This window comes from Hirundo rustica, chromosome 4 (genome assembly GCF_015227805.2).
Source record: "Hirundo rustica isolate bHirRus1 chromosome 4, bHirRus1.pri.v3, whole genome shotgun sequence".
Lineage (NCBI taxonomy): Eukaryota > Metazoa > Chordata > Aves > Passeriformes > Hirundinidae > Hirundo > Hirundo rustica.
The window spans coordinates 11,617,111-11,641,286 of record NC_053453.1 but is presented as its reverse complement, the minus strand read 5'-3'; the positions used below and the strand labels follow the sequence as shown (position 1 = coordinate 11,641,286).

Genomic DNA, 24,176 nt, shown 5'->3' with positions numbered 1-24,176 from the left:
GCTTGGGGCTTCCTGAAGGGTCCTTCCCATGGCCGTGAAACCCCATCACAGCTTCGAGAGGAGTTCACTACCTGCTGTGTAACAACATGTTATTCAAATAGTTACTGCAAATAGTGCCCTGTGCTGATTGGAAATAGCGTCTTGTTGGGCTCAGGAGTCCAGCAACTAACGAATTACTGCTGGTGTCTCAGTTTGGGTTGACTGAATGAAGTGCAGTTTGGGTAATACCAAGGCACATGGCTGAGTTCAGGTATTGCACATTAGTGCTTTAATGTCAGAGCTCCAACACGGCTTTGATATTATAAATTTAGAAATATTTATGTAATGATTATAAATAAACTTCAGTAAAAATCTGAAAAATTCTTATATATTCATAGAAAATATGTTTCTCTTATTACAAACTTATAATTTACTTATAACTATAGTAGAATCTATTAAGATTAATTTTAAAATTTGTGTAAAAGTGTTTTATACAATAATAACAAGTACTTTGAAGCATTTTTATTTAAACCTGCTTTTGCTAATGCTTACCTGAAATGTGGTGCTGAATAGAAATTATATGAACTAACTGGATGGGTCTGAGCATTATAAAACACTTTTTTTTTTTTTTTTTTTAAAATAACCCTAGTCTGAAACACTGCTGTTTTCCACATATGTTAGAGATTTGTGATGCCTTAAGAAAGTGTAGAAATTGCATCTGAATAAATTGAATGCTTCTACTGTGTGTAGAGAACAGTTCAGGAGCCAACTCCGTGAAGTCCATGGATGTTGAAAGTACTGTTTGACCAATGAAATTTTTAAAGAATGAGTCACCATTTCTTTTCCTCTGAAAGTCCCTTCAAGTTGTACCCTTGGCTTTGTTTTTTCAGAGTTCTTTCTTTAACATGAAAAAGTAATTTGAGCCACAGTGGTAGATTTTTCCTAGGAATGAGCATGTGTTTCTAGAAGGTTATTTTTTCCCAGAGGCACATCTGTATTTAGACTTTTGAGAGAGATCTTGTGGCCCATAAGCACTAATACATTTGAAAATAATTATATCATTCAGCATTTTCTTTTTAAGCTTCACTTTTCTTTATGAAATAGAGTGGCTCACTCACCCAAGATTCACAAGAATCTGTAGCTGATTCTAGAATTACAGTAATTTCCAAGGCTAATTATAGGTTTCTTTTCTCATTCCTCATAAAATTACTGCAGTTTTAGGACTGCAGTTCTGTAAAAATCTTGCATTATAAGGTCTTTGTAGTGCTTGAATTTAAAATACAACTGGTTGTCTCTGTCATCCTCCGAGCACATTTTGCCCTATTCATATTTCAGTTCTGTGCATTAATTTTTTTGTTTCAAGCAAACCCATTTTTCTAAGACACATTCTAATTACTCTGTATCTAGCTTGCTTTAGTCTGATTTTTTAATCTTATCTTTATTTTTGCATGAAAAAGATATCCAGTTTAATTTAAATGTTAGAAATATTTTGAGCTGCATTCAGTTGAACATTTTGCTTGATACTGTTCTTACAAAAATTAACACCAGATTTCACTGATCTTTCTCTCATTGACAATTTCATTTTTATGCTTTCATTTATACTTAATGTTTACATTTCAGTAGTGTTTTTACATATAGATGAACCATGGCAATGGTAGAAATATGTGCAGTTGACCAATTTAAATGGTTTTTTGAATGAGAACAGTTAAATGACTTTCATAGTAATTCTGTTTGTATCCTAAATATCTTTTGAAATATTTTATTTTACTCTGTATGAATTGTATGCTGTGATTTTCTTACTGTCTAATGTGATGAAGAATCTAAGCTAAGGGAAGCAGAATAAACTCAGCTGTCTCTGAGACTTGAGAGTACAGCATCACATTCTAACATAAAAACAAACTTGAAGGCTTTGCCAGAGAGTTTGGTTCTTCAGTGATGGGAGATGCTGCTTCTAAAAGACAGAATAATCTTGCTCTTCTTCCTGCTGCACTCCTGTTGTGTGGGATTTTCCCTTCCTTTTAATTGGCCAATCTAGATCCACTACTGAGGAAAAATTCAATGCTTTTCTAGAATTTGGATTTTTGAGGGCTTGCTGATTAGCGGCTCTTGCATTGCAACGTGATTTGCTATCAGGGTTTGGAATTAAGGAGTTGCAGTGTAGCATTTTGTGAAGTTGAGTTACACAATCTAAGGATAAGAGAGATTCAAGAATATAATTTGTTGCAAAAAATTCTGAAAAGCTAATAGACATGTATTACTAATTCTTGCAAGTGTGTGCATACATTGTCTGCATAATGCAAAGCCATGAGTGCTCAGTGCCTGTTTGAAAAATAGCCTGGTGGATCAGTAATTGGTTGGGTTTTATATAGATTATAAAGCGTGTAAGAGGCATCTATTGTGCATTGTTATTTGGAAAGCTTAATTTGTAGTATTTAAATCTACAAAGTTTAAGTGTTTGAATTTTCAGTAGCAGTATAGGTTAAATACAATTACTGACCACATAGATATTTTTGTCTTTTGTAATGTCTGTCATCTGCATGAAAGTATTTTTATAGTATTTGTCTATTGCAGGGTTTGAGAAACAAACCAAAGAAAACAGGACATGTGAAACCAGACCTCATAGATGTTGATCTTGTAAGAGGTAGGTTCTGAGCTAGAAAAAGCTGAATTTCTCAGTATTAAAATAACAGCCATCCTGTGTCTTATAACCAGAGTGGATTAGTAGGTTTAAAATAACCCCAAATGAAGCAAAACACAGCCAACCCTACATAACTCTTCCCTAAAGCAGATGGATAGAAAATATTGTTAAATAGTGATATTAAGATTAAATTGAAAGGTTAAGAATTTAAATTTTGTTATATAGGTCTGGATTTCGGAGGAAAAAAAAAGGAAAGAAACTTGTGCGTTATCTTTTATCATTTTAGAGTTACTAGTTTAAAAGCGTCCTACTGCCATGTATTTAGAATTCTTTCAGGTCTTCTGACATCTGGAGGAAATGTTATGTTGAAGTTTCTGGAGGGTAAAAAGTGTATAGGCCTTGATTGTTTCTTGCCTGTTTTAAATAACAGAACAGCAACAGAAGGTCAGATGATATGACACTTTTCTAAAAGTCTTTATTTAGTCTTAATTTATTCTTATCGGTATGTAATTTCCCTCATGCCTCATGAGGGCTAGGGAAGACGACATTTAGTGGTTTTATCCATGAGCCCAGCAGCTGGCACAATCTCCTGCATCCATTCCAGGAAGCCAGGTAGTGCACTTTGGGCACCCTCACATCCAGCACCGGCCTCCAGCAGCCGCCTCGGGCCCCGTTGTGTCCCCCCCGGAGCCTCGGGCCCCGTTGTGTCCCCCCCGGAGCCTCGGGCCCCGTTGTGTCCCCCCCGGAGCCTCGGGCCCCGTTGTGTCCCCCCCGGAGCCTCGGGCCCCGTTGTGTCCCCCCCGGAGCCTCGGGCCCCGTTGTGTCCCCCCCGGAGGCTCGGGCCCCGTTGTGTCCCCCCCGGAGGCTCGGGCCCCGTTGTGTCCCCCCCGGAGGCTCGGGCCCCGTTGTGTCCCCCCCGGAGGCTCGGGCCCCGTTGTGTCCCCCCCGGAGGCTCGGGCCCCGTTGTGTCCCCCCCGGAGGCTCGGGCCCCGTTGTGTCCCCCCCGGAGGCTCGGGCCCCGTTGTGTCCCCCCCGGAGGCTCGGGCCCCGTTGTGTCCCCCCCGGAGGCTCGGGCCCCGTTGTGTCCCCCCCGGAGGCTCGGGCCCCGTTGTGTCCCCCCCGGAGGCTCGGGCCCCGTTGTGTCCCCCCCGGAGGCTCGGGCCCCGTTGTGTCCCCCCCGGAGGCTCGGGCCCCGTTGTGTCCCCCCCGGAGGCTCGGGCCCCGTTGTGTCCCCCCCGGAGGCTCGGGCCCCGTTGTGTCCCCCCCGGAGCCTCGGGCCCCGTTGTGTCCCCCCCGGAGCCTCGGGCCCCGTTGTGTCCCCCCCGGAGCCTCGGGCCCCGTTTGTCCCTGGAGCCTTGTCTCCTGATGGGCGCTCTGTCCTTGCTAGGACTCAGTGGCTGTGTCGCTGGGGCTGCTGCACCCTGGACACACAGTTCTCCCCAGGCCCTGGCATTGACTGCCAGTGCTGGCGCTCAGCGCCATGTCTCAGCCCCATGTCGGTGTCCTTGGACACAGAGCAGATGCTCCCTCGCCCAGGGAGTTGAGGGAGAAGTCAGTCCAGGCTGTGCTGAGCAACTGTGGCATGGCCAGACAAACAGCAGTCTGGGCAGTGGCTGTGTGACCACTCCTTTTTATCCCCTTACTCAGCAATTTCACAGCACTTGTTCCTCCCTAAATTGCCCAGACCCTTTCTTTCTCCCACCCCTGGATTCTTCCCTAAATGCCCTAGAAGTGCTGTGCCATCTGAGCCCCTTTTCTCTGGCATCCCACAATGAGTCCCCCCCTCAGGCAGCATCCGGGTTCCTCTGAAAGATGGCTTGGGGAGCTGCTCCCAGCCGTGCATGGTGACGCTTCCACGCCTGGACAGTGGGGTCATGGCTCTTCTGGGACAGCCCTGGGCAGGGCCTGGTCATGGTGTTCATCCCATGGTTTGGATTCCCACCTGCTTTTCTTCCTCTGTCCTGCTTTGGCCTCATGAGCTTGAGATGGGTTGATGGTTCCAGAGATGAGTCTATGAGGAGGACACTGCAAAGTATTATTTGGGCTCCCCCCTCCAATTCTCTCTTTGAACTCCTCTGTGGTTGTGCAGATAACCTTTTCTCACATCACAAACAGTATAATTTTTTAAAAATGGGAATGTGAGAGAAAGAAACAAATCAAATAACATTTGAACTTACAAGAAACTAAGAAACAATGTTAGGCTTTTTCAGTCCACTTATGTACGTGAATAGCACTTAAATGATTGCATGGACATCTAAGTTGGCCTTAAAGTAGTTTCAGGGCTGGCAGTGTTATACCTGTGCAGCACAGAGCTCACTAATGCCAGTGCTGCTTGTAAATGAGATGGGGATGGTGTAGCAGCATGCAGTAGTTGCCCTTTCAGTCAATAACTTTGCATAAATTAAGTCACATCTCCATTAAGTAAGTTTTACACAGTTTTCTGGCTGGAAAGAAAAAGAAATGGGGAGATATAGGAGAGAAAGGACATTTGAATGAGAGAGATAAAAACATGTTGACCAAGGAGCCAAAGATAAATTATTCTTTGGGTGGCTTCCCTGCTCCTGGGGCTAGTCTTCAGTTGGACAGATTTACTTCAGTTCTTCCTAACCTCATTCTTTTTTCTGAATGACATGGCTGGTGCAATTTACAGCTGCTGGTATTTTAGATCCCTGTGTTGGGAAAGGGCTCTGCTGTGCCTGCACAGGCATGTAGAGTTTTCATGAGACTTGTTGCTTCATATCAAGTTTCTGATACCTCTGTGAAACAGAACAATTTTTAATAATTAATTTTAGAATAATTTTGACATGACAATGTTTTATTATTCAAGCATTCTGAAATACAGGTATTTGTAGAAGTTCCTCATAATGGTTGTCAAGAGGGTATCAACAATTTATGCCATACTTGGATTGGGGAGATAGTTATTTAAAGGAGCAATTATTAAATGCAATTATTTGAAAAAATCTTTCACTCCCACCATTTCACTATCTCAACTACTCTGCTACTGAACAACTGAGGTTCCTATTAGCCATAATGATGGAATAAATTCAAATTTCTTTTCTTTTTTTAAAGGATCTGCTTTTGCTAAAGCAAAACCTGAAAGTCCTTGGACATCTTTGACCCGCAAAGGAATCGTGAGAGTTGTTTTCTTTCCATTCTTCTACAGGTGGTGGCTACAAGTGACATCAAGGGTCATTTTTTTCTGGCTGCTTGTTCTTTACCTTCTCCAAGGTAGAGTTGGATTACAACATCAGCTTTGACTGAATGCCTTATTTTAACCATATGGAAGCTGCAGTGTGCTGCTTGGTTCACTTCATGCTGTTAAGGTCTATTCCAGTATTTTCAGAAAATATTGGAGTGACACAGTCCCAAGCATATGTCTCTTGGTTAACATTTCTTTTACAAATCTGAAGGATGCATAATGAAAAATTTAACACCCTCCTCACAGGCTTTCTTCAGCATTTGGCACACGTTAGTTTGTCACATCTGAATATAATTCAGGTTTTCAGGACTATCTAATTCAGTTCAGGACAACTATTAACAAACAGAAGTCAGTTCACAGCTTTTGGGATATTCAGTATTGAGTTCTAGCAGTCTGACTTTGTGAGTCTCTTATATGTGATACATTAAGAGGAAGATTAGAAAGGGAAGAATATAATGCAGTGAGTCAGTATCTATCAGTATGAAAGTCACCAAAAGAATAAGTGTTTCAGAAGTTTGTACAACAGATATGGAACAGAAGGTTAATGAAAGTTGGGAGCAATATAAGTACCCTGAGAAGCTAAATGACTAATGAATTTTCCACTGAAATCCAATTAACATGCAATATTACTTTTTCAAATTCACCATCTGTCATCTCAGTTGTGAATCATTGTATCATTTGGAAATTTTAATTAGCACAATATATGGAGTTTAAAAAACAAGGCAGTGCCTCTTGTGTGGTGATGTTATTAGCAGGCATAGAATTAATCTCACCATGCCAGTGCGCCAAGACCTGCAGTACTGACAAATACTCATGTGGCCTTCTAGCAAAAGTTTTTCTTATCCCCATTTCTGATATAGATTCCTAATTTATCTGTGTAAGAGATCCCATAGTGTTAATAATTTTAATCTTGTTTATAGTAATATAGGTAGTAAAATATGTAAGTTGTGGTTGGTTTGTTACCATGTTCATAGGTGTCTTGTTCTGAGAAACACTATTGCAGTAATTTTTTTATGTTCCTGCTGGTAAATTTATTAAAATATATATATATACTCCCACTTAATTTGTGGTACCTCCATAAGACCCTAAAAGTAGAAAAATAGTTAGACAGTGCAGACTCTCAGTGTAAGCAAGTTTTTAGGACATTAATTACAGAGCTTTCTTATAACTGGCCTTTTTCCTCTCAGATTTCTTAGGGTCTCTGGTTTACTAAGTTGTGGCTGGAATGTATCATTCCCTTAATCCATGTAGTGTGTAATATGACAAAGTGTTTCTGTGGTGGTGAGTTAACAAATAGCAGGAAATAATGAATAGTATTCCATATTACACTATAATCCAACTATCTGAAATACTTGATATTGAAACTGCAGAATTAGCTGCAGATTTTTTGATAGTTTTTTAAATAAATTAAAAAAGTTACAATGAACACGTAAGTGAAATTAAATGGACATATTTACTTACTGGGAACTATTTGAAACAACCCTCCCCAAGCACTTATATAGAAGTTTTGTTTTTATTTTACTCAGAAAGTGTGCTCAGTTATTAATTTTGTGCAGGACTGGTAAGACAGCACCAAAACATCAAGAACCCATGATGGAAGTTTAAAAATAAAACACCTCAAATTCCAGTGGCCATATTTCTGCCCTGATTCTGGATTTTGTACTGTAGCTTGGACTTTTTCTCATCATGGTAGATTCTCACTGACATTGTTGTAAAATGCTCTGACTATATTTTATTTATTTGTGTTCATAATTAAATAATTTACCTGAAGTATTTTCTATAGATATATGAATTGCATTACTTGGAATTACTGGTTTAAAATTGATCAGCTTTACCAAGATACTTGCTAGCATTTATGTAAATCTACAGAAAAAACTTTTTCCTTGGCTGTAGATTTAAACTCCAGGTTTTATTTGCATTGGTTTCCTTTAGTGTAAAGTGATTAGCACCATGTGTGATAAGAGAACTACAGAGAAATGTTTTATGCTCAAGGTCATGGAACAGGCCAATCACTTAAGATAAAGATAAAACTTTTCTTCTGTTTCCTTATCTATCTAGTATATAATAATACCCCATTTTTAACTTACAACATTTTTATATTTTAATGGGAAAATGAAGTGCAAACTTACAGTGTTTATTGTGTATTTCTTAAGGATGTAGCAAGAAACTTTAATATCGATGTAATCGTTTGTTGTGGTGGTGAGGTATATAGATACATATGTATGCATTTTTAAATTTGGTATTAAAAATATTTCCAAACTTTAAATGCTTTAAAAATAAATGCTTATTGGTCGTTGAAATGTAAGATTGCTTTCTCTGAGGCAGCTTTTTGTTTAATGTGATATTATTTTATTTGTGTCTGTTTTACAAAATAAGCTACTGTGTTTTAGAAAAGGGGAGGTCAAAACACTACAAATACATAAATAATTAAAAGTGCTGTAAGAAATCCTGATCCAACCAAATCTGCCTAGATGTTGGTAGGAGAAATTCTGGGATAACCTGAACTAGAATATATTGTCACGCTGTACAGAAATCAATTCTTTAATTTCCCTCCCATTGTACTTAAAGATCAAGAGATTGATAATATTTTTCTAAATCTGTGTGAAGTCTTGTGGTAGGAATCTGAAATCTGCAGATTTTTTTCTTCTGGAAGATTATTTTTTCTAGACACCTCTGCTTTACTTAATGTTTTTTAAGTAGCAGTAGTGAATTTTAAAATTACTTTGTGTAGGCCTACTCCTGTGGATCATTTCACATGGATCTGTGGAGCTCTGTGTTCTCAGAAGTGTATGTTTATCCAAATTGTATAATAGGAGCCCAAATCAGCTCCTGCTTTACATTTTGTTCCTCATGGAGCTAATTGTATGTGCGAGGAACTCAGATAAGCTCATTTAGAAAGAGATAACATTATCTTTTGCTCTCTGTGCCTATTTTTATTGATTTTTAGTAAGATGCATGTGGTCTTTGAGAAACCTTATACAGCAAAAATGTAGTTCACTTACAGTAATAAAAGATACTCCCGTGCAAAGCTTTTGTGCTTTAATTTAGGAAAAAGACAGAGGAGAAATTAGAAATAGTTTTTCCACAATCAAAAATAATTCCGTTGTTTTGTATGTTCATCATGTTTCTAATACTGGTTGCCTTGCTAAAGATTAGTTCATGAAAAACACATCAAACCTCTTTTAAGTGGAGAACATCACATCCGGGTGATATGTTAGGTGTTGTTCTATGGGATCTAGTTTAGATACTTGAATGTGGCACAAAGCTTTGTATGTGTTTCAGTCAGTTTCACTAGAGAACTGGTGACAGCTGTTGAACTTGTATTTCTTGTGCTAGAAATAGGTCTAAATTATGGGACTTTCACTACTCACTAGTACACGAACAAAACCAAGTTCTCCTGGGGTGTGCAGATGTTAGGCACAGAGAATTATTTCCTGGTTCTGTTCCTGAATTGTTTCTTGGAGCTTCTGTGTGGTGTTTGGTTGGGTTTTTTTTGTTTGTTTGTTTGTTTTGTGTTGTTGTTGTGGTTTTTTTTTTTTTTTTTCTCAATTGCTTCTCTCAGCTGAGTTACACATCACAGCTCTTCAAGCGAGAGCAACAAGGACATAGAGTAAGCAGAGAGGAGAAGGGTTGCCTTTTCCACCTGCCTCGTGCCTGGGGGATGTGTTCAGGTTGACCTAGGGCCTGTCAAGATGTTTCTGAGTGTTTGGGCTCTGGGTGCAGGAGCCTGGTTGCTGGCTGCATATGAAAAGTGTTTGTAGGGTTACAAAACTAACAGTTAGCCCTGGAATTGGAAGCTGGCCTTTTTTCCAACCACAAGTGCTAGTTGGAGCCTTGGTCAATTCAGCTGGGCTACTCCATAGTTTACATGGTTTGTTGCTTTAATCTTTTCTCACTGCTGAAAAATAAGCACACAAGTATATATAGAATGTTTATAGGCTTGTACTTATGCGTGACTGCCTGTCCATCTGGGCAATTTTGTCCCTTGGCTGGGGCATGGAGTTTAAAATTCATTCTGCTGTGTAAGGAGTTTCTAGTCTTAAGTCTCATCAAACTCACTGGATTGTGCTTTGTCATAACACATGATACAGAATTAAATTTAGCTGGGCTGCTTTAAGGATGATATTTCCTTTTTTGGTTTTGTCTCCTCCTGACATTTTGCCGTGGTTAAAGCGGTTTCATGACAGATACAGCTTTCCAAACATTCCTCCCCCCCGCCTGATGTCATTCAAGCAACTTTTTTTGAGCAATACCTATAATATCACAAGTATGAAAGAAAAGATGGGTATTAAAACAGTAGTTAACTGTTTAGACCCTTATTGCTGCTGTTTTTCAGCAAAATAATAATTTTGTTCTCTCAGAATTACATGAGTTGGCTTAAACTGCAGGTAAGGTCTGCACCTGGCTGGTTTGTTTTTGATGAAAGCTGTATGAGTTGGCCATTTCAGACATTAAACTCAACTTCATTTCCCTTCTTTTCCAGTTGCTGCTGTAGTGCTATTCTATACGGCCCAGAGCCCACATAATATACCTCTGACTGAAGTCATTGGGCCAGTATGGCTCATGTTGCTGCTTGGGACTGTGCACTGTCAGATTGTTTCAACACGAACTCCTAAGCCGCCTCCCAGCACGGGGGGTAAAAGAAGAAGGTAGAGTCTGTGTTAAAGTACTTTATCATTTAGGATTGCTAAACTTATGTAGAGAATGTGCATGAAAAAAAAAAAAAAAGGTAGGAGTTTACAGCCTGTGCTTTGCTGGAGATGAGAAATTGGTGTTCTGTTTTTATTTGAAACTTCCAAATGGTGCTTAATTGGTGCTCTTTAACTTTTATGCATTGACTAATTTAGGCATAGTTTTATTTGAATTTTAATGCATTAAATTTCGCATTTTGCCTCAAAACAGTTATCTGAAAAGTGGTAAAGTAACAGTGTTTATATTACTACAAATTTAGTTGTATAAATCTGGCTACTAGTCTATGGAAAGTATATGTGAAAAGAGATGTTCTTGGAAATGTAGAATTTAAGTATTTCAAGCACTCCACTGACTGTGGTTTGCTACAGTGAATTGTCCTATTAAAATAGGAACCCCTGCAGCAGTGAATTTTGTAGGTCTAAGCTTCTGATGATAAAGTGAAATGTATTTTGTGTTAAAAGTATTATAATAATGAATGTATCATGCTTTTTTAATTAAACGGAGTTTATTAAATTGATAGGGCAAAACTTTAGCAGAATACCTTGAAACCTTGCTTGTTTTTGCATGCTTAAACTGCTGAACACATAATAGAACTAGCAGATTGCACTTACAGAACTACCTTCCCATTTTAATCTTTTCTGCTGAAGGAAACTAAGGAAAGCAGCACATTTGGAAGTTCATAGGGAAGGAGATGGCTCTAGTACCACAGATAACACACAGGAGGGAACAGTGCAGAGCTACGGTACAAGCACCTCTTGCAGTATTGGCGCTGTCTTCAGAGATATCTGGCATGCTGCTTTCTTTTTATCAGGGTTTGTATTTATTCAAGGCTACGTATGTGTTAGAGATGCACTATCCCTTTTCTAATTGAGTAAATATTGATGTAATGATTAAACTTCTGTTGATCTAGTTTTTACTCTTAACAGCAAACTCATCTGAGTATTTGAAAATGGACTAAGGTGTTGTTTCTTGACTTTTGCAACTGCTGATGCAATAATTTTGAAAAAATATTGTACTGTCAAAGAACAATTTGGGTTGGAAAGGACCTTAAAGATCATCTAGTTCTCCCCCCTTGGCATAGGCAGAGGTAACTTCCACTAGACCAGGTTGCTCAGTGCCCCTTCCAGTGTGGCCTTGAAGACTTCCAGGGATGGGACAGCCACAGCTTCTCTGGGCAACCTGTTCCACTCTCATCCCCCCCACAGTTAATAATTTCTTTCTAATACTGAAAACTAAACATATCTTTTTTCCATTTGAAACCATTACCCCTTGTCCTGTCACTACATGCTCTTGTGAGAAGTCCCTCTCCAGCTCTGGAAGGTGCTCAAAGATCTATGTGGAGCCTCTTCCCCAGGCTGAACAACCCCAATTCTCTCAGCAGGAGAGGAGCTCCAACCCTCTGATCATCTTCTTGTCCTTCCTCTGGACTTGTTTCCACAATCTCATGTCCTCCTTGTGGTGGGGCCCCAGAGCTTAGCACGGTGCTCCAGGTGGGATCTCATGAGAGCAGAGTACAGAATGAACTTTTAGTTAAACTACATTTTGTTGTTTTACTACACTGTGTAAATTATCAGGAAAAACAACTTAGTTTCTCACTTTTAATCCAAAGAGAAAAATTAAACTCTAATTTTACTTTATTGCGTTTCCTTCTTGTTACTCCTAGAGAATACTTATTCCACTCTGTCACTGTCATCAAATTACACACTTTTTCTTCAGGATTCAAATCAACACTGATTATGCTATTAAGAAAAGTTTTTTAAAAACCCCGTTCTGTTATCTCTATGTACAAGACATGCTATGCATGCAGCATTTTGAGTGCTATGTATCAGTATTTATTAATAAATGAAAATATATTCAATAAAGCAGTATTAAATTGAGAAAAGGGATAATGCAAGTTATTACATTGATGTTTTGTTGTGCATGCTGCATTGTAAATACAGCAACACTAACATATCTGTCATACCTGTGGCCTGTGCTCTTAACCACTGGTAAAACTTAAGTTACATTCTGGGAGTGTCTACTGGAAACTTGGACAAGTTTTAAACACTTTTAAAAGTGTTGTAAGAGGAGAGTTCACTTTACTTTTTTCTGTGTGGGTTAAGCTCTCTTTGATAAACTGTGGGTTATAGTGACAGGCACCCGGGCTGTTCTTTGGGTCTGTGGGCATTACTCTCTGGTATGTTTCAAATGTAATCTTGTAAACTGGGATGTTTTGTTTTCCTTTCATTGAAGATACCGATCTGCAGTAAAAAGAGTGTTGGAAGATTTTTTTTTTTTTTTTCCTTGCCTTACCTGCTGTTGAGCTCAGACTATTTTCAGTTGGGAAGGGCTTTGTGGAATTTATCCTAAAGATTTGTTCAAACCATTTAATGAGAGGTAGTGCGTGTGTGTGTATATAGATGTTAAGCCTCCATGACGACTACTTTAGTACATACAGTAGGTTCAAAGGAAAAGGAACACGGAGTTACTGAGAATGCTGTAAACAGCCCTTAGTCCTTTGTTACCCCAGAGGCATGGTAGTTTGTATGTCTAGAGCTTTACAAACTTGTCCAGATGAAAAATAACCTTTTTTTTCCCCAGGGGAACATGCAGTTCAGTTTCTTCATGTAATTTTTTTCATGATAATGCAAACAGTTTTGTCAGCACAATGGGAGTGGAGCTGGGAACGAGGAAGCACTCCACAGTGTGGAGTGACTACTTTGTGATGTTGCTGAAAGAAAATCTTACGAAATCTCAGTGCAAGGAACTGCACTTGCTTGTCTTGTTTCTTAAGACATATTTGGAAGCTCTTTAGATAAGCACATTAGAATGTCTTATATAGAAAGTTGCATTAGTATTTATTTTCATCAGTTTCACCTACATTAATCGTTGATGTGCTGTTTTCTGGAATTTTAAGTATAGGTCATAAATACATGATTTCAGATTAACCTCAGAAATTATGTTCTCTGTGTTAAGGCAGGACCCTGTGTACCTACACCATTTGCCTGTGCTCAGATCATTGGTAAACTGGAACTGTGTACTCAATAAATATCCTTTCCATTGGCATAACTCTGTCTGATTTAAAAATTATCATTCTAAACTTCAATCCATCACAGGGACAATTTAGAAAATACTGTTGATAAGTTTTACTCAAAAAGAGGACAGTATCCAAGCAGGGGGATTTGTTCAGGATGTAGTACTGATTTGGGAATTTGCTCTGCATGTGTCCTTAGTCCAGTGGAAATCTTGTAACTTCTCTAAAAGTTTTGCAGTGGGAAGAGAAAGGAGAGTTTTGCTGATCAACCCCAATGAAAATACATTGAAAGACTACTTGAGAGTGCAAAGACTACTTGAGAGCGCAAACTGACACTCTTCCAGAAACTTTATTTAACTTTTCCTTAGTATTTTCTCTGGCTAATGCATAAGTAAGACTGAAAATAGTTCTTGATTTAGCTTTTGCATATATTCAAGCCTTTTAAGATGTTGTATTTATTCCTGGTGTTCTTTGTCTTACTCTAAGTATTTTTAGTTCTAGCTTAAATTTGTAAAAGTTGATTAAGGGTGTCTATATAGTAAGTCTAGAAAACCATATATTTTTGTCAGGAAAATATTGTTTGTTTGTTTTTAAACACATGCATAAAAGCCTAACTTTAAGCCCAAATGCATGCTTTTCTGGCTTGAGGCTTACACTTTAATTTAGGGAGTCTCACAAAAAATAACTTTGGTTTCTCTGTTAGAAGCAAATAAAGGCTTCAGTCAATCTCCCTGATATTTAGAATGAGCCTTAGTTGATACCATACAAGTAGCTTTGGTCTTGCAATTTTAGCACTCAAACATTGCTTGAGTAGTGAAATCCCATGTGAAAAAGTTGTGCATACATGTATATGTTCTTTCTTTTTCCTGTCTGGCCCTGTTCAACTGTTTGAGGCTACTTCTAGCTTTAAAGTTTTGTATAAAATGTATAAAAACTTTTCAAATCACACTTGGAAGAGTTGTCCCATTAATCCATTAATAAAGTTTAGTAACTTGTGGAGGAAGTGTTTCTGACTGGATGCGTGTGTGTGTGATGAGAACTTCATTTTTTTTCTGCCTTGTTAAAAAGGCATTTTTAAAAAGTGCTGGAGGAATATTTAATGTATTACAGATTAGCTTATCTGGATTCCTCCTTATTGCAGTTAATTTAATTTTAGTGCTACATCCTCAGTGCTCACAACTGACCTTATTATTTTACAATGAGTTGCCACTGAAAGGCAGTCCCTTTGCTTTAAAAGAAGTATAAATGTTAACTTTTTTCCTAGTTAGGGTGACAAAATGAAATTAAAGATGGGAAAGGAGGATTAAACACCTTAGTAACATTGTCTCTTCTCTTGATCATTTTGTCTGCATCCCTTTTTCCATTATTTTTTGAGCTGAAGTGGTCCTTTCTGGATTTTTTTTTTCCTACTTTATCCAGCTGTCCCTGGCCATTTTTTGTGTTCAGGACTTCCCTTTACATGTGGGATACCTTATCTTGGGAGGAATGTGAGGCAACTCTCCAAATTCTCCCAATTTGTTTGGTGTACATATTAAAGAGGAATTTAATCTTCTGCTGTAATCCAAGCCCTCACAGAATGCCTCAGTCCTTAAAGAGAAAGGCAGTGCATATTCCCTCACAGGAGCCCAAGATCAACTGAACAGATTCTCGATAGCCCTGACCTATGCTCAGTGTTCTGCTTGAAATAAAAATAAAAAAAATCAGAACCCTTATTTATAACACTTCCTTGTGTCTTCTCTCCCTCCTTTTCCCACTAAGCGTTCTGAGAATCTAAAATTCAAATTTTAATGTACTTTGACAATACAGAAGCTTAAGAGAAGACTAAAAGTCCCTGTCAGTAAGGCAGCAAGTTGCTATTCCTCTTCATTCCTTCAACCTCTGCACTTTCTAGTTTGAGAGTATAATCATCCAAATGTTTGCTGTGAGAGAGCTGCCTTCTTGCATTAGGTAGTCTTGCTGGTACATTTATTGTCTAGGAAAGGGCCTTGATTCTGGAGGATGTTAAGGGACACTTTTCAGTGTAAGTGGTCTTGAGATTTTGTCTTTTACAAAGCAGCTTAACTGGTATATTTGTAAGAGATATTGAAAAATGTTGCCTATAGTGTTACTGGATAATGCAGAAAAGATCTTCTGTTTAGTAGAGTTGTCAGTAAGCAGAGTGTATTCAAAACCCCACCAAAATCAGTGTACAGAGTGCTAAACAGCATGTTTGTTTGCAGTTTCAGGAAATTGCATGCTTGCTTTGTATCAATAATTATTAAAGCAACTTCTAGCTTACCTCTTTTATTTGTTAAGATAGAATAGAGGGGTTTCACTTTTGAAGCTTGTGGTTCTATTGCCAAAGCTGCTGTGAAGGTTTATTTTTAAAGCAGGTTTCCTTTTCTCTCAGTAGCTAATGATACACATTTCTTTCACACACTGACAGTTTATTTTATAACAATTTTAGAAGAGGATGATGGGTGTTATTAGGAGATGAATATGGCATCAAAATCAAATGTTAATATGGTTAGTTTGTGGACATCTTAGTAAAGCTAAGGTATTGGTTGATAGGAATAAGCAGGATTTAGACTGGGAAAGAATTAAGAGAATAATTAATTTAATATATGTATTTGTTTTAAATATAGATCTAAGAAAGCAAAAAACTCAATAGATAAATCCACTGAAACCGATAATGGCTACGTGTCCCTTGATGGGAAAAAGCCAGGTAAAGGCAGTGAAGAATGTGTGCAGGGCCATGAACGTCGGTGTGAAGTGATTAGGCCAGAAGAGACAGGGTGGAGCCCTTCCACGGTGAGAGATGCCTTGAGCAGCCAGAGTCACCACAAGGTAAGTGTGTTTGTTGCTTTTTATGATGCTTTTGATGCATTTTTATCTGCTTTATTCTTAAGAATGTTTTAAAAATTAAATTAGGCTTAGGGTCCTGGAGCCAAAAATTATAGTGAGTTGTGTTATTTTGTCATATTCCTGGCCTTTCCTTTTTCTTGTAGGAGGAACCTTAATGGTGTTTAACATTCTTTGGTATTCTGTGTTTCAAGGCACAAATTTGTGTGCTGTGCTTTATTTCTCTTTATTTCCTGACCGGGTAAACGTTCTGTACCTTGTCTGAGAGTCTGGGTACCTATAGTCTGTCTCTGATAAAATGGAACAGATTTTGGGTTACTGACAACTTGTAATTTTAAGGTCATTCTGAGCATTTGTTTGCCTGTGAATCATCTTCCTTTTCCTTTTTTTTTTTTTTTTTTTAACTAATCTGTGTGAAAGATGAGGAAAGCAGGATTTCCCTCCAAGTGAAATTGGCAGTGAGGAATAGGAATGAGAGGGAATAATAGAATCATTACAGAATCATTGGAAGTGATCATGGAAGGAAGCAGAACTTTTAATTTGTCTGGATCTTATTATCTCCTGGATATCCTGTACTCAAAGTAATGCACATTAGTGACCTCAGTATTCAACATACGTTCTCTAAGCACCTCATCCTTTTAAGAGGTGGTAAATATTAATTTTGTACTGAATATGTTGATAATTCAATGTTATACCATTACTTTTGGTTGGTTGGTTTGAATTTTTTGGTTTGTTTTGTTCTATTCGGATGCGGATACATTCTCTCTAAGCCTATCTTGGCATGTTCAGTTTATGAAAAATCACATTTAAAATAAGAGCATCATAGTCTTTCTTGAGGGTAATGTGAACTAGGCCTTCCTTTGAAAAAATGTTTTTGATGATACAATTTCTATTCCATAGTTCCTGCTCTGCCAATTACTTGAGTCTTGAAAATGCTTTAATATCTGGTTTAAGTGAGCATAGATACCAAAGTTGTAGAGAGAAATTTTATTTCAGTAGTTGAGAAGAAGAAGACTTAATAAATATGACTGTGTCTTACTAATACTGTATTTCTTGCACTAGGATACTCACAGGACTGTGACAAATTTATCAGATGAAGTTTCTAGTGAGGAAGGGCCTGAAGCTGGCTATTCTTTACGCCGCAATGTAGAACGCACTTCTAGCGATTGTACACTTCGAAACAGGAAATCTCACCATTATAAGAAGCACTACCCTCTGGAGGTATGTTCATTTCTATTGCTTCTTGCATGTAAATTCTTAAAATCACTTGCCTTCTTATTGAGTAAGGTATATTGAGCAAGCAGCTTGCATGCACTTTCTTGCTGCCTGGACTTAAGCTATGATATTTTCACAAATGTGGTGGGTTTTTTTCCTGTACTGGATTTTAGGAGTCTGTAAATTGGAAGTCATTCTAGTGAGGAAGAGAGAAATTTTTTTAAAACTTTTGTTTAATGACAGTATTTTGAAATTAAGGGGTTGTAATCTAATTTCTTTGAGCTTCATCCTATTTTCCAATTTGTTATAAGGAGACTAAAATATGTCTGGTAGATTTTGCATCGGGTTATGGCATCTCTGTTGCTGTCTTATGACACCAGTTATCTCCTCTGGAAATTTGCTTTGTTGCAGAAACAGTAGTAATTGGGAATATGCAAATTTTCAGCATGGTACTGCTCCTGTTTCTCTCCATTTAGTATTTTGGATTCACTTGCTTCCTTGTGGAGAAGTCAGATTGACTCTGAGTTTTCATTTCCTCGTTCGTTAAAACAACAATATAAAATCTTGTCATGAAATTTTAACAAAATTGTTAAAGCATAAAAAAATACCAAAATTTTAAGAGAGTTGCTTGACAATACAGCTTATAATAGGGGACTTCACAGATTCCATATTAGCAGAATCCTTAATTGTAAGGACTCAGTCATTGAAAGAGAATGGGATATCTTACTGTGGTTTTGTTTATTTATTCATTATTTTTAAAAATTATGCTGTTTTGCTAATGGTAAGCAGCTTCACACATATGAAACACTTTTAAAAGACTGTTTTGCTATTTTTTTCACTAACGCTGAGCAAAGAAAAAGAGTAAAATCAGCACTGACAAAAGTCCACTGACAGATGGATTTGATAGGCAGAGTCTCATAAGTAAACTCTACTTGATACAGGAAAAGTGTATTGAAAGGGTTTGGGTATTGCTTGCTCTGATCACAATTGCAAAGCCTTGAAGTTGATGCTTTGCATTAAAAGCATTATTAAATAAACTATTCCTTCACTCATTTCTCACAGACTTTGGTTAGAAAGATCCAGAATGTTAATTGATCTCAGCATTTAATACCTTTTTTTGTGTGTGGTTTGTGATAGTGGCACTGTTTGTTTCATGTTACAGAAGAAGTCCCTTCTCTGTGTGCTTGTGCAGCCGTAGTGCCTCACAGGAGGAAGCAGAAGGACACCATTACAGTTGATTTCTTCTGTTTTTCTGCTTGGATATATTTTCTCTTGCATAGAGTGCTTCAAAGCTAGGGAAGACTTTTGTAGATACCTTCAGAAACTAAAGAGACAAAATGTACTCCGTGTTTAACTGTGGCAGTGCTGTTTGACACTTACTCCCTGTTCACTGCTCTGACTGATGCAAAGAAAGAGGAAGCTTTTCTTTCTTGCTACCAGCTTGCCTCCCCCACACCATTACAAAAGAAATGTAACAATAGTTTTCAAATCAGTGAAAGCTTTTTTTGTATTTAAAAGAAAAAATTAGTGAAGTCAGTGGATATACAAATTCTGTCCTACATTTTCTTTTATCCTCATGTTTATATGTCTACTTAATTGTTGTTTGAGCAAGCTATTTTTCATGTTCTTACTTTATTAACTTTCAGCCTCAGTGGTACCCAGTAGTGACTGCCTTCTATAAATATCTTATTTTTTCCTTGAAAAAAACCCACAACTTTGGACTCTTTCTTCATTGATGTTACCCCTCTATAAAAAGTGGAGGAGGAGTTCAGACCAAAGTTTTTCTAAACATTTCTTTACAAAATGGTTTTCATAAAATACATTAAGCATGGTTTTCAGAAAGAATGAAAAACATTTCTTCAGATAGTAATGGACTATGAAACGCAGTAAGTTAGTATGTCTGCTGAAACAGTGCTTAATTTTTTTTCTGTGTAAAAAATTGTGTGTTCTCAAGATAAATTAGTAGAAAGAAATAAACTTGGTGTTAAGAGGGAATGGAAATTGCAAGAGGATGGCAATGAGTAGGCTGATACTGCTTTTAATACCACACCCCTGTCTTGCTGTAAGTGGATTCTGTTTATTGTAGAAAGTAGTGTTTTTCTGAAGACAGCAGTAGATTGTTTCTGGTGTATGCATTGGGAGATTTGAATGTCCCAAACTTAAGATTTTTCTTTCTTTATCTAAGAACTAGGTAAAACTTGAGTTTATAGAGGCATACTTGTTTGTCAAGTGCAGTTTGTTTAAAATAATTAAAATTTTATGTCTAACTGTGCAGATTACACATAAACCTGGCAGTAGCTGTGTGTACCCTTGCTTATTTTTCCCCTCTATATCTGATGCATCTCTCTGTCTTTGAGAAGGTATGTTAGTAGTAACAATGTGACTTCAGGGAACTTTGAGGGTCAATTCCTCAGAAGTTTGAGATATAGCTGGAGTCTGTGGCTCAATAATTGCTGTTCAATTTTAAACTAATGAGCTCTAAAAATGCGTCAAGTTGTTGTTTCCTTTTAATAATGAGTATGATTTGAGTCTTCCTTATGTGACCCCCTCCCTAAAAAGCAGGGCTTGTTGCTTTTTGGTACATTATCTTAAAGTATGCAACCTCTTAGACACACTTGCGATAAACATACAAATCTTTCTGATGACAAGGATAATGGATTAGAACCTAAAAATCCAGATAAACACAGGTTCATTAATCTGAACTTTATAACATCTCTGCCAGGAAATGCCGTATGAAAAAAGAGTGGCATTAATTCCCATGGGTGTTTGGGTTTCAGGATACACCTAAATCAGGTACTAGCTGCAGTTCTCGGTGCTCAAGCTCCAGACAAGACTCTGAGAGTGCCAGGCCAGAGTCAGAAACTGAAGATGTGCTGTGGGAGGACCTCTTGCACTGTGCTGAGTGCCACTCGTCCTGTACCAGTGAGACAGACGTGGAGAGCCCTCAAGTGAATCCATGTGTCAAGAAAGAATTCAGAGATGACCCATTTCATCAGGTCGGTATCCACCGATTTTGTTTTTCTACACTGCACACAAGTTCAGTGATATCTATCACACATCACAGAAAGTCTGGGAGAAAGACCTATATTAGATGGAAGTAACAAAGCCAAAGTGATTTGATAGAATTAAAACAAATAAAACTTGATTTCTACTACTCAGTCATTAATTTGTCAAAAGAAGCGGGTATGACAATATATGAAAATAGCCTATAGTGGTGTTTTTTGTTGTGTTTTGGTTGGTTGTTTTTTGGTTGGTTTTTTTTTTTTTTTTTGGTTTTTTTGGGGGTGGGTTTGGTCTTCTTTTTCTCTAGTGGAATTGCTTTTTATAAGTACTTATCAGACATCTTTCTGTTTGCTTATTTAGAAATAGATATATAAGAAAAGCAAACAGAATGATTACATATGCTTTATGTATATGCATGTATATATGATATAATGGGTGTATTATACATTTCTAAATTCTATTTGGTTGGTTTTTTGTTTTTTTTTTTCCCTTAAAGTTAATAATAGCAATTTGGATTATTTTGTGCAGTATTTTTTAATTTTTTTTTTCGTTCTTCCTGCTTGCATTCCATGAAACACTAAACCTTGGAGTAGTGAGTTGAATTACAGTATATATATTGACTTGAGGATTTATATTGATTTGACCAGTTGAGAATTTTTCTATTTGATTGCAGATTGTAAATTTTTTAATTTCAGCTCCTGGTGTTGATACTCCCTCTAGAGGGAGAGCTTGGTAAACTGTGGTTAAGAAAAACCTGCAACAAATATTTACACAATTTTAATATTATAAATAATCTCTTCTTCACCCAGTGGAAGTAAGAAGGGAGATAATTGAGTACTCAGCAGATTACAAAGATTTCAGATCAATACTTACAAAGCAAGCAATAAAATGAAAATAGAGCTTTACTTTTAATCAATGATAATCTAAATTAAAAATAATAGCATGCCCTGCCAGCACCACCACTTCCAGCAGCATGATGCACATAGTGCCAGGTGACTAAAACTAAAAGCAATTTTAATCTCCTGAATGGGATAGGAAGGAGACAGGGCTGAGGAAAATAAAGAAATGACCACAGCAGTACTTGTCATCTCAATGTTTTTCCATATCCTTTAGTTCTCACTTGGCTCTGTGGTTTGAAGAAAAGGTCCCTGAGCCCTTAGTGGATTCAGAAGATTAACCTGGGATTGCTTTGCTCTAGGAGCTGCCTGTAGTGATGAGACACCTACTGCTCTCTGAGGCTGGCCGCATAAGGGTCTTTATGCATAACAAGGATTGTGAAGTGTACAAATACCATTAAGAGCAAATAACAATTTGAAAAAAAAAAGTTTCCCCTAGGCTTAACCTGGGAGGAGTGCTTTTCAGAATGTTGGGGCTAAATAATAATAAAAAAATTCATTAAATGTGTCAGAATTAAAGATTACATAAGTAGAATGTTTTCATATTTCTCTCTTCTTTGATATGCTTGAGTGAAAAAGAAGCATATAAATTCTTAATCCCATTAACTCATCCTAGTCATCCAGGAGAGATTTCTGTTCTCACAGCTGTTTCTTGGAAAAGAAGGGGATGATTTTGAGGGATGAGACTGACACAAATATTGCTATATAGCATTTATTTCTACTATATGTTAAAGTGTTTCAGTATGGTTTTTTGGTAGGGTTGGTTGGGGGTTTTGGTTTTTTGTTGTTGTGGTTGGTTTGTTGGGTTTTTTGTTTATTTTTTGGGGGGGAGTTTTTGGGGGCTGTTTGTATGTTTTGGGCTTTTTTTCAGGGAGGGGGTTTGTTAGTATATTGCTGACAAAGGCATATTGACATGAAAATAGATTTTTATTTCTGATGGAAGATATTCTGTGTCATCCCCAGAGTCATTTACCTTGGATCCACAGTTTGAATCCAGGACTAGAAAAAATAAGTGCAATTGTATGGGAAGGTAATGACTGCAAGAAAGCAGATATGTCTGTGCTTGAAATCAGTGGCATGATAATGAACAGAGTGAGTATTTGTTTTACTTTATGCAAGTATCATATTTAGAAGTGTAAGCACTACCACTATCACTACCAAGCTTGGTTTATGGTTGGTTGTGTTTGGTTTGGTTTTTTGTTTTTTGTGTTGCTTGGTGGGGTTTTGGTTGGGTTAGTTGTGGGTGTTTAATTTGTTTGCTTTGTTGTTTGTGCTATTGTTTATGTATCTCTTATTCACATTATTGTTCTATGGCTTACATCTGATTTACTTGTTGCTACTAGATTACAGAGCTACCAGATTTTCAGTGTTGGGACAATAAAAGGTGTTTGCATTGTTAGGTGCCTGCTCACATAGCCAACCTCCGTTTTATTGATAGATGCTGTGAATATATGGGTTTATCTCCTTGATTTCAGTGAATAAGTAATTTATTGGGTTAGGAATATACACATCTGAGTATCAGGATGCTAAAGTTAGGATTGGAAAAGAAAGCTTTCCTCTTTAGGAAGCAAACCTCTAAGAGGATGAGTGGGATGTTCTCACTAGTCCTCCCTCCTTTTTCCTAGTACTCCCCTCCAGGAGACAGTTGGAAATGCATTTAACTGATGTGCTCTTTTTCAATATAGACAACGTGGGTATTTTGTAGGTTGCTCATAAAACCCAAGCAGAGCCAAAGAAAACTCTCACTAGTTCTGACAGGTTGATACTCACTCTCTCCAACTTGTTAGAGAGCAACTTATTCACAAACCTGCCTGACTCAGACTTTACAGGTCTGGATGCAATACACAGCATAGGGAAACTCAGCAAGCTGTGGCCAGCACAGCAGCACTGCAGCGCTGTCTGCACTGTAAACACTTTGATTCCACTAAAAGGAATACAACCTAAACCAAACAGGAATAGGAGCAGCACACAGGATCTAAGCAGCCCAGTCTGATTGGCCCACTTGGCTAATTCAGCATTCAGTGAATTTTTAATGCAGGAATATGCACTGGAGTTTAACTGCAGTGTTTTATTGTTGTGATTAATAAGTGATTTGTCTTATTTGGTTCCTGTGCATTAGTGATCTTTGAGGACTTGGAGGTTTTTTAATAGTAAAATGGGAAGATGATAGGTTGAAGTTTTCATACAGTTTACCAGCTCATAAAGTGTTCTTTGTGACAAAATAAAAATATTAATATTTTTAATTGAATTAATGACAAAATCATTCTGAAATTAAATATATACCTTGTTTTCTTTTTTTTTTAGGTGAACAGCTATATACCAGGAATTGGCTATCAGATTTTTGGAAATGTCATATCTTTAATCTTGGGATTAATGCCCTTTGTCTTTCGACTTTCCCAAGCTAAAGATTTAGAACAACTAGCTGCACATTCTGCCACTGAGCTTTGCATGACTGCATTTGGATCAGATGGAGATGTTCTGGTTCTCTCAATGGTTATCATAAGTTTTGTGGTCCGAGTGTCTCTAGTGTGGATTTTCTTTTTTCTGCTCTGTGTAGCAGAGAGAACATATAAACAGGTAGGGACAGCAGACCAAGAGGTGTCATCTAAAGCAAACCAAGGTTTAATGTTTATGGGTTTTGACTTCGCGGGTATTTTAAATTTGCTTTCTTCAGCATGCTCTCAGTCATAGATCAGTGAT

General features: G+C 37.7%; 1 protein-coding gene across 6 annotated transcripts in view; it reads left to right on the top strand.

Annotated features, from left to right (window-relative positions):
* Positions 1-24,176, top strand: part of PHTF2 (putative homeodomain transcription factor 2) — a 62,871-nt gene that overhangs the window by 26,713 nt on the left and 11,982 nt on the right. For 2 of the 6 annotated variants that reach the window (XM_040062231.1, XM_040062232.2), the window contains 9 exons: positions 2,551-2,620; positions 5,687-5,845; positions 10,300-10,465; positions 11,156-11,320; positions 16,146-16,347; positions 17,425-17,583; positions 20,355-20,573; positions 22,440-22,568; positions 23,781-24,053. In XM_040062231.1, coding sequence (XP_039918165.1) covers positions 2,551-2,620; positions 5,687-5,845; positions 10,300-10,465; positions 11,156-11,320; positions 16,146-16,347; positions 17,425-17,583; positions 20,355-20,573; positions 22,440-22,568; positions 23,781-24,053 — 1,542 coding nt within the window. The remainder of the gene's footprint in view (positions 1-2,550; positions 2,621-5,686; positions 5,846-10,299; positions 10,466-11,155; positions 11,321-16,145; positions 16,348-17,424; positions 17,584-20,354; positions 20,574-22,439; positions 22,569-23,780; positions 24,054-24,176) is intronic. The other 4 variants (XM_040062236.2, XM_040062237.1, XM_040062235.1 and 1 more) reach the window with 3 other exon arrangements.